Source organism: Rhamphochromis sp. 'chilingali', assembly GCF_963969265.1.
Source record: "Rhamphochromis sp. 'chilingali' genome assembly, chromosome: 21".
In the NCBI taxonomy this organism is placed as follows: domain Eukaryota; kingdom Metazoa; phylum Chordata; class Actinopteri; order Cichliformes; family Cichlidae; genus Rhamphochromis; species Rhamphochromis sp. 'chilingali'.
In genome coordinates this window covers 25869426-25880362 of record NC_137949.1, presented here as the reverse complement: position 1 = coordinate 25880362, position 10937 = coordinate 25869426, and the positions used below count along the sequence as shown (strand labels likewise).

The 10937-nt window shown below is 41.3% G+C and overlaps 1 protein-coding gene across 1 annotated transcript; it reads right to left on the bottom strand.

Moving 5' to 3' along the window:
• Nucleotides 1–6325: 6325 nt before the first annotated feature.
• Nucleotides 6326–7976, bottom strand: id3 (inhibitor of DNA binding 3). The gene is made up of 3 exons (XM_080871773.1): nt 7571–7976; nt 7167–7240; nt 6326–6778 (listed from the first exon to the last, which is right to left on the bottom strand). The coding sequence occupies exons 1-2, from the start codon at nt 7868–7870 to the stop codon at nt 7187–7189; spliced, it is 354 nt and encodes a 117-aa protein (XP_080727899.1). The 5' UTR covers nt 7871–7976; the 3' UTR covers nt 6326–6778; nt 7167–7186.
• Between the last annotated feature and the right edge of the window lie 2961 nt (nt 7977–10937).

Here is a 10937-nt window from a genome sequence, read left to right as displayed (position 1 = left end):
GAGATGGGGCAGAACAGTCTTTTTACCGCCAAACTTCATCCCGCGAAATTCGGATCTCCCGCGGCTGAAAGCCGCTTCTGATTGGCTCATGACACGTTCAGCTTGTCTAATTTGCATAAAACAGTTGTACGGGGATGGGAGTGATCTGCTTAAAGGGACAGGAGCACACATCAAGACATGGTGTTCTTTCATTGCCAGGCTGGATATGGAGACAATGACCAGCCCAGACTTTATAATCACACGTTAGAGGCGCATTATTGTTGTTGGAGCACTTTTTATTACCTTTTTAACTCCACTTGTAACCACTTACTTGCATTTTACAGCATCCCAGTTCAGTTCCTTGACAGTCAAAGATTACAAAAACGGTTAAACATTAACTTCATATGTTTATATGAAATTTGTAGTGTTTTAAAATGAAGTCTGATTCTGCAAACGGTGCAATCATGTACAGTATGTTCAAATAGTGCCGAATTGCTCTCTGGGTAATCAGGACATAATAAAATATGTGTATTAGAAATCAGAGGGCAAGAAAGGATTGGAAAGTTTTTTTCACAAGTTTTATTTTTTAAATATAATTAAATATACACTGTATGTTTTTTGTAAACAATAAAGACAATTTTGCTTTATTGTATTCCATGTGATCAAAGTGTATTGTTCTCTGTTACAAGGAGATTTATAGATGATAATTGGATTCACTCAGTACCACTCCTGCTTATTGGCTCAGAGGAGGTATTGAAAGAAAACACCCCCTCCCCCATTAGCAGCAACCAAACCCAAGCCATATGACTTGACCCCCTTGGCCAAGACAAAGTAGACTCTCCACCAAAGCAGCCCCATTGTCCAGCGTCAATCTGAACTGCATTTTGAATGAAATAATCAAAGTTGAAAGTGGTTTGAATGCACAACAAAAATGATTGTTTGTTGTGCATCTGTGCCTTTAAAAAACCGAGGGTGAAGAAAAAAGCTGACACAGTTGCCTCCTTATTACACTGGATTAGAGATCAGGAGATAATTCTTAATTGTCAGATGAAAGAAATTTGCTTTGTTACTGCACTGGATGCCCACAGAGTGCAATGTATATTATCCCCACCCTCATGTTTCTTCCTCTTTCACACAAAATCCTGCACAATTTGTAGGTGTTCTTGCATAACTAGCAATACTGGAAATTCAGATTCATGTTTCATCCCAACTGCATGACATGCAACATCTCACAGCATTCTAGTGATGTACATTTTGTACTTTTAACTTTGTTGTTTGTTTCTTTTGTTTTTTTAAATCACTAGTGATGTTTCTCTCGGTCACATCAAAATTTGTGATGCTTCAAAATGTGTTCAGTGTATCAAACTGTGAATTTGTTTTATGAAACTCACGTGGAGTTAAATGAGTGTCTGGACAGTTACACATTTATTGTAGCTTTGCTGCCTACACCCCCAAATGGCTGTGCTATTTATAGCCATTTGTATACAGAGTCCTCTATTTTCAGTAACGGCGCAAGTGATGACTGAAGTAGAACCAGAAAACATCACTAAATGCTGTTTTTCCTCCCTTGAGACACTCTGCTAGGCCTTTACTGCAGAAATGTCAGCTGCTGCTTGTTTATGGGTCTTTCTGCATTTGTTTTTGTACTTAGTGAACTAAGTGCATGCTAGATGGGGTTGCCAGTCAGGTGACCAACTTAGCCCTTGATATCTCATTGTCTTGAGAAAATCTTGGGTACCTTTTGCTGTATGCTTTTGGGTCATCATTCATCTGTTTTGCAGCATCTGACTGAATCTGAGCAGAGAGTATAGTAATGCACATTTCAGAATTCATGCTGCTTATATCGGCATTCATATAATCGATAAACACTAGTGATCTAGTTCCACTTAGAGCCATACACCAAGCAGGCATAACAATATGACCACTGACAGGTGAAGTCAATAACACTGGTTATCTCCTCATCATTACACCTGTTTTTGAGTGGGATATTTTAAGAAGCAAGTGAACATTTTTGTCCGCAAAGCTGACAAAAACAGAAAATATGGACAAAGATTAAAGCAAGCTTGACGAGGGCGAAATTGTGAAGGCTAGAACTCCAAAATTGCAGCTCTTGTGGGGTGTTCCTGTTCTGCAGTGATCATATTTTTTAAAAGTGGTCCAAGGAAGAAACAGTGGTAAACCAGTGACAGGGTCATGGGCAGCTAAGGCTCACCGAAGCACGTGGGGACTGAAGATCTGTGTGATCCAATCCAACAGACGAGCTACTGTAGCTCAAACTGTTGAAAAAGTTGATGCTGGTTCTGATAGAAAGGTGTCAGACAGGGGGCTCTTGCTGACCTGTGTCCACTACCGAAAGCATCAACAATGGTCAAGTGCGCATCAGAACTGGAGGAGAAAATTGCCTCATCTGATGAAGCATGTTTTCTTTTACATCACATGGATAGCCCACTACGTGGTGTCACTCACCTGGCACAACAGCGAGCACCAAGATCCACTACAGGAAGAAGCCAAGCCAGTGGAGGTAGTGTGAGGTTTTGGGGAACATTCTGCTGGGAAAACTTGGGTTCTGCCATCATGTGGATGTTATTTTGACACGTACCAAATACCTAAGCATTGTTACAGACATGTACACCCTTTGATGGAAATTATATTCTCTGATGGGTGTGGCCTCTTTCAGCAGGATAATGCGCTGTGCCACAAAGCAAAAATGGTTCCCCAGATCTCAATCCAATCAAGCATCTGTGAGATATGCTGAGCAAACAAGTCCAATCCACGGAGGCCCCACCTCACAACTTACAGGGCTTAAAGGATCTGTTGCTAACATCTTAGTGCCAGTTATCACAGCACATCTTTAGGGGTCTAGTGGAGTCCATGCCTCCATGGATCAGGGCTATTTTGGCAGCAAAAAGGATGGTCAACAGAATATCAGGCAGGCAGTCATAATGTTATGCCTAATTGTTGTACATGCTCATCCCATAACATCCCCTCTACCATGTTTGGCAATGTGGTATGCTTCTGGTCATGGGTGGCTGCAGCTGAGGTTGAGCAGATTGCCTACTCGGAAAGTCAGTGCTTCGATCCCAGACTACTCCACTCTGTATCGAAGTATCCTCGGGCGAGAACCCCCGCTGTGTCAATCAACGTTAGAGCAAATGTTCGTGGTGCTTAGGTATACAGAAAAAAAGCCCTTGTAATAATGTGTTTGATTGGGTGAATGACAGTAAAAAGTGTTTTGAGTGCTCCAAGTAGAAAAGCATGATATAATACCAGTTTATTTATCACCATCGTGAGCCATTCCTTTCTTTCTCCATGCTTTTCTCTTCCCATCATTCTGGTACAAGTTAATCTTGGTTTCATCTGTCCAACATTTTTTCCCCCCAGTACTGTACAAACTCTTTGAGCTGTTTCCTGGCATAGACTAATCTCTCCTCATTGTTCTGGAGGGACACCAGTAGTTAGTTATAAACCCTCTGTATTTAATAACAGACCTTGAGAGTGATACACCCACCTGTTTGAGAATGTTTTCAACGTGTCTTCAGCGTTTTCTGAACAAAGAAGGTTATCCTATAATCATGCACTAGTTCAGTCTTTTGGGCATTTCTATGTTATTGAGCCTGTCAGGGTATTCATTATTTTTAAGAATATACTAGACTACTGATTTGCACCTTTCACCAGCAAGTTCAACAATTAGAATCCACTCCAGATTTTTCACCTTCTGAATTTGTCACAAAATAAGAAGAGAACTGGGCTTACTTGGCCATGAGACAGCTTGTCAGTCATTTGTCCACTGTGCTGCTGTAAAGAAGAAAGATCATTTTCTAATTCTTGTGCAATCCTACATTTTGAGGTTGGCTGCTTCATTTTGACACTGAAAGCAACAGTTCTTGATGTCAGGAGGCTCCATCCTCATCCAACAGCCCCATCTAGTGTGGACTGGCAGCTGATCTTCATGTTGTTTGCTGCTTGCAATAGTCTTCTTCATTACTTAACCAGATTAACATACATGATTAATGTTTAACATTGGTGTTAAAGAATAAGGACAAAAAAGTTTGACGTGTTTTTTAGTGGTTATTTGTCTGTAGGTTTTTCTTGTTGGCAATCTTTCAGCTGGCACTGGTTAATATGTGCGTAAATTTACTGGTGGAAAATACTGGTTTGATATTTACCTGGTGTGTATTCTAATGGGTAGGAGAGCCAATTTATATCCCAAGTGACTATTTTGATGACAAGATTGTGTCCTACTTGTGTTTTCTCCCAATGTTTTTGCCAGTCAAAAGAGTCCCAAGACTTCCTAAGTGCTTTTTAAAGGTTCCAGGCAGCACCTAGTGATTGAACAGGGGAATGAACAGCCATAATAGTTTTATTGTAGATTTTAGGTGGTAGGCCAAGTGGGAAAATATTTCATAATAATAGTTGTAATTATTTTTACAGTATTGATTTGATGTTAAGAAACATTATTAGAAAAGATTTGTGTGCAGTTTATTATTTTACTTTAGCATGTATGTCTCCTATGGCTTGAGACCCAATTAGCAACAGTTAATTGGGTTAACTGCTGCCAGTTAACATCCTGCTGGAACCAGGTCCCACCACTGTCTACGTGGTTTTATTTTTTGTAATGTTTTGGCTTTTATTTTTTATTTTTTGACTGTGGTGAACAAACACGTGGGTGGTCTGCACCTCATCTCTACCACAAGCCTCCTATTTTAAGCCACCTGCTATGAGCCATCCTAACACTGTTATTTTAAAATGCATTCCTTTATTGATTCCTGTATTATCGTTCAGCACTACATCACTGATATATTGCTGAACAAAATTATATGCACAGAGAAAAACAAGAACGTCACAATAAAAACAAGACAGGGTTTAAAAAGACTGTCGTTCAGTCAAAGAAAACAAAATGAAGAAAAATAATATGTACAAAATAGAATCTACAGCTGAGGTGTGCTCAGCTATTGCACTGTATCCATGTATTATCTATTTATTATGACGCATACTGTCCACTTATTAGTCTGATAGCAGTTAAGCTGTCATGTAACCTTGTTGTCCTGAACTTCAGGCTGTGGTGCTGTTACTATTAATAATAACGTACATGAGCATTTTAAAAGTATAGAACATATATAATATTAAATATGAAGTCCATATAGGTAGTAATAATTATATTTTGTATCACAAAATATTCTCCACCGTGATAACTTCCTACGGCGAGAAAAGCCAATAACGCATTTGCACCACTAGATGGCGTTGCTATTTCATTATTAGCTGTACGAGGAAGGTTAGAATTGGGTCATCATGTTTAACTCTTCTCCCTTGTTGTTTTGTTGTTGTTAGCTTTCTTCTATTTTCAGATAAATAAATAAATAAAAACAAAGAAAGAAAGAAAAGTGCAAAAGTACAAAGCTTCCGTTCAGTGTAACTATTGTTCTAGAGAGATACCGGTAGTGTGTGTCAACATCTAATTCCTGAAATTCCACACAGATCCAAGCGTTTGTTCAGCTTTTGGAAATCAGTTGTCTACAGTCATACTTCCCATGCATTGTTTCACTCTCTAATATGATTCCATAAGGAAAGCTTCTCTGTAAAAACCATGGAAACATCTTCCTATCTTCTTTTTTAAAAATTGTATAGTGCTACCTCAAGAGTGGTAGCTTTAGCTAGGCAGCATACTGTACCTCTATACACTGGTGTCATGAAGGTGACATTTTAACAGGATTTATGAATGATCAGATGCACAGTTTTACAATCACATAACATCCTCTCTCTTTTACACCATTTAGGAAATTCAATCGCTATGAACTGGTTTCTTTGGAAAAATAGAAACACTGAGAGGAAACTCCCTTTGTTTGATTTCCAACCACTCAACCTCAAGATTCATCTAAATACATCCTGTTGTATCAGCATTTCACTGTCATCCAAAGCCAGAAAGTCACGTCAGCATCCCCATCGTCTTCAGAAGAATACGACTAGTTCAAACTCATTCATTTTTCTAGACCAAACACACCACACCAGGAAAACGGTTTCACATTCTTCTTTTTTATTTCATTACATAAAAACATACATGTACATACAAAGCAAACTTTATAATAAAGAGTTTATGAAACTCACAGCACATTGTCTGTAGAAATAACACAATCCCTGCAAACATTTACAATTGACTCTAGTATAGAGTTCTGATTATACCTAAGACACGCGAACTCCCAATCCCCCCAAAAAAACAAAAGAAAAAGAAACATCCATATTGATTCACATTTCACACCCCCAGCAGATATGTACACCTTCTTAAGAAGTTTGATTAGTTCTCAAGATTATTAGAAAACATGTGTTTTGCTTTTGGGGAAGGGGGAAAGGGGGGGGGGGGTGATAATTGTGTGAGGTGATATGAGACTTGGATACAAAGTTCAGGTTGTGTGTCCACAAAAACTTTTGTTTGGAATGCAATACAAAAAGAAAAGAAAAGAAAAGAAAAGAAAAGAAGAACAATTCCTCCGACTATCTATAAGGAATCCCAGGTTGTTTTTTTTAAGAGGAAGGCATACAAAGCTGGTAGCTTTCACTTTCCAATCCTGGCTTCTACTTTGGTGTGTTGATTTGTCTGTCCACGGGCCAAAGAATGAGTCTCTGTTTTCTTGCTCATGCAATACTGTTGATCCCCACTCATCTAGGAAACAGTCCACTTTTTCCTCTTTCTTTCTTCAAGCCCTCCTCCTCCTTCTTCTCCTTCTCTCCCAAATACCTATCCCACCCGTTCTGCCCCTCTTGTCCTCTTGCCCGGAGTGAAGTGGAGACATGTGTTTCCCTGCACCTGCGTGGAGAGAAAGGAAGAAAAGTGAAGTCAGATCTCTCACCCTCCCTCTCTCCCTCCCTGCAGAGGGGAGCAGACAGACTGGCGCCTAGCATGGAACTTTCATTAACCCCAGGCAGATAGCAATGAATCCACTACACAATCACTGGCCTGTCTAATTGGCGAGCATAATGAAAGTGGAGGAGTGAAGACTTTCACTTTTAAGCATATCAGTACTTACATTATTCTCTCTGGCATTTATAGATTTATTTGAACTTAAGTAAAAAGGAGTAATTCAAGATATGATGATTTGCTTCAGGGCACATTTGCCTCATATATATATATATATTTATTATATTATTATATATATTTACATATATATATGTATCAATTAGGAATATATACGTACCATAACATGCCATCTCCATCTTAATGGCACAACCGCCCTTCTTCTTTGGAGAAATTGCGACTAATGTCCGCAGTCTGAATGGAGAGGACAGAGAAGAGAAGCAAGTTTCAGAAGCTGGCAATAACAGAAGTATATAATAAATGCCTGAGCAGAGGTGTGACATCGCAGAGCACCATCTGCTGCTGTGTGACTGCGGTCTACAGCAGAACAGCAGCGCGATGCGCGCACGTACGCATGCGAACAAACTTTGGAAAATTCACAGCGCACGGCCTTGAACTTTAAATGACTCTGCAGTCCAGATTCATGCAGTGCAAATAACCAGCAGGCAAATTCCTGCCAGTGATCGTGACGAGTGACTGAGGATGTCGGAAAGCGACCCAGCATCAGCCCGCATCTCCCCTCACCTTTATTGACAAAACCATCTCCGGCGTGGCCGTGTCCTCTGCTTCCAGCGCGATCTGCAGGTCGAAGATGTAGTCAATAACGTGTTGCAGGATCTCCACCTGGCTGACCGACTTGTTCTGCGGGATGCTCGGAACCAGCTCCTTCAGCTTGGAGTAGCAGTCGTTCATGTCGCACAGGGCGCTCACCGGCTCATCCAGACAGGAGTGTTTATTCCGGCTGATGGCGAGGTTCTGCTCCGAAATGCAGCACACGGCCTTGTAGCAGCTCCTCACCGAGCGGACGGGACTGATGGCTTTCATGGTGAAAACGCAGGTGAAACTAGAGCGATTCACTCGGCTTGTAAGATTTCCTGCTGAGGTCTTTTCGATCAGTGTCCTGAACAGCTACAGTGCAGTGACAGCGGCGTACACTTTGGTTTTTATAAGGCACACGCTTGCAGACGCCCCCTTTCTCGTGATTGGCCAATGTAAAGAATAAACCTAATCCCATTGGCTGATACGGAATTGGGGAAGCGTTTGGAAGGTATGAGGAAATAAGGTAGGGATGCCTGAAGGGAATTGTCAATCGATTTTTTAAGCTATCGTTTTCTGATATTGCTCTTTATTTTAAACAGATGAAAGGTTTTAAAGTAGGTCACTTTGAAGAATACCGTGTAAATGAGGGCTTCTATTACCTATGGGGTTCTGCCTTGTGAATAATAGCAAGGAACGTGGTTTAGAGTTGGACTTTTACTTCTTTCATCACACTTTGTTATCCGTGATCACTGGCCCTTCAGGAAATGTGTCTATGTCCAGCCCCTGGAAACACCTCTCTCACAGGCTTCTGAATCGCTTCAGCACATCAGTACGGCCCTACAAAAAAGCTCTATATTAAATCTTATGAACTTCCACATTTTTAGATACACACTCCCTAACAAAGATACAAATATATTGGAAATTTATATCCGATTACAGGCAAAAGGTCAGAGGAAATTAGTTTCCAAGAATCACAGGCTCATCCACTTATTCCCCGGCTGTCCATTTAGGGTACAGTGATAGTTCACAGCCTACTGTTTAGTCTCACTGTGTGCCATGAATAACGAAAAATCACTCCTATTATTGAAGCCTTGTGTGCTTAAGATGTCCTTTAATGTAAAAATCGGGCTTCTTTTGGGCGAGACTCTTTATAAAAGTTATATTTTAACCATGTAGAATGTCGCTCCATTTTGGTTTACATCAAAGCACGCCCCGTTCTGCTCCTATTTGGGTCTTATTTTCCTCTTTTCTCACAATCCTGTTTTGTGGAGGAATGCAGGCCTGAGCCAGCTGTGTGTCCTATCCCGGCCCAGCTGTGTTGATCTAACGCGCCAGTCCCAGACATGCTGGCGCCAGCCTCCCGACGTCATCCATTCACCCCGACGCGCACTCCCCTCTTTGGCAGACGGCCCGCCCTCCCCCGTGAACCATGGGGAGGGAGGGAAGCAGAGGCGCTCGGAGATCGGATTGGCTGAGCGCTTCTATCACTCATTAACCGGACTCTGTGAGTCCACGCTTCTCTGCTTGGGTCTACAGATGGACTCGAGACAGAAGTCGAAGGGAAAGTATTTCTAAATATCCACAGCTTTTGCAATGCTGGATATACGCAACTGTAGCTAGAGATGAATCATGAAAAGTTACAGCACAGCACTGTAGATTCTCTATTTCTGTTCCTATTGAAGAAGTCCAAATGTAACATTTCAGTGTGAAGAGAAAAAAATGATTTGAACAATAGTGTTGCCCAGTGGTCTGTGGGTGCCACAAAAGTAGCCTGTATGCGATATTTTGCAACCACTCTGAAAGTCTCCACCACAGAGAACTAAAACTTATCATAGGCTCTTTTTAACTGTAGCGAAGGTGGCAACAATTTGAAAAAAAAAACAAAAAACCCAAAAACATCGCTCCGCATGCTACAGGAGTAGCTGATTAAAATAGCTGGGTAATACAAAAACTTCATAATCTTATAAATCTGTGCACAAACATGCTCCCAGAGATGTCCCATCTGCCCAGAGGTTCAACAGATGTTCCACTCGCTGCTTTCCTTGTGGCACCCCCCTCCTCCTCACGGCAGTTGACCCTGTATTAGGAGTCATTCAGAGACCTCACTTTAGCGCAAACCACATTGAACCGTGAGACGGGACTTCGATCCAGACTATTTTAAAATCATATTGTGTGAGCAGCGCTGAGTATCTAAACAAGACTTTGACCTAAAGTATCTTTCTTAAATTTGCTGAAGGGAAGGACAAATATTGCTTTGAAATTCCCAGGCTTGGTGGGAAAATAATTGTTTGCGTTTGCTGACCGAGCCAGCTGTCATGACAGGGTCTGGGTAAAGATTTGGCGTTTGTTAATCTGACAGAAATGACTTTCTTAGTCATTTTAGAGAGCAAGAAGCCATTTCTGTCTTGTTAAAAATTGTTGTATAGCATTTTCCTGTGGTACTCATTGCCAGGGGCCTGTAGATTCCAGAGTTCCTAGTGCGTAAATCTGTGAAAACGCACACACACGCACTAGTGTGTCTGGGCAGGGATCAGGTGCTTGTCGGAAAGGCCCCGGACACAATCGGGTCTCTCTTTCAATGGATGGGAGAATTCCGAGCCCGGCGTCAGTGAGTCTGCCTCTCTCACCGCCCTCCCTCTCCCTGCTCCTCCATGCAGCTGGACGCAGACAATCAAGCCATCAACAATCGCCACGCATAATTAGCAGCACCCCCTTCTTCTCCCTTCTCTCTTTCTCTTCTCTCTGGTATTTGAATTCACTTTAAAAAAAAAAAAATTCAATTACTATCAAGGAAGCAAAAATACAGTCTGATATTAACATCAGTTCTTCTTCTATGAAAAAAAAAATCAGTTTTCACATGCAGGATCTCACTCCCACTCGTCTTTATCTCTCAAAGCACCTTGTGTTAACATAAACAAAGTGCCTCCTTTTGCACGAAAACAGGGTGTAGGGTAATGAGATGAAACAGAACAAGACAGCAAAGATAAACCTCTATACTGTCCCGTGGAGAGGTAGCTCTGTATACAGAAGGGTATCTTTTTCATCTGCAAGTGCAGACTCATCTTGAGAGGATAATTAAGTGGCAAGAAACTCAGTGAAACTTAATTCTTTATATCCCAAGTGTGTCTGTGTGTGTGTGTGCAAGTACACGCCATGCACTGTTGGTGTGTTTTCACTCTGTCCTTCATCAAAGACGCCTCAGTCTTCTCCATCAGCTTTGAGCAGCCTACAGATCCCAAGCTTTTCGCCTTAGTGACCCAGGCAGTGACATGACATTTTATGCACATTGTTGTTTTGTATTGGCCACTTGTTATCTATGTTAGAGTCTCTTGTTCAAGCTTGCGCATAATGA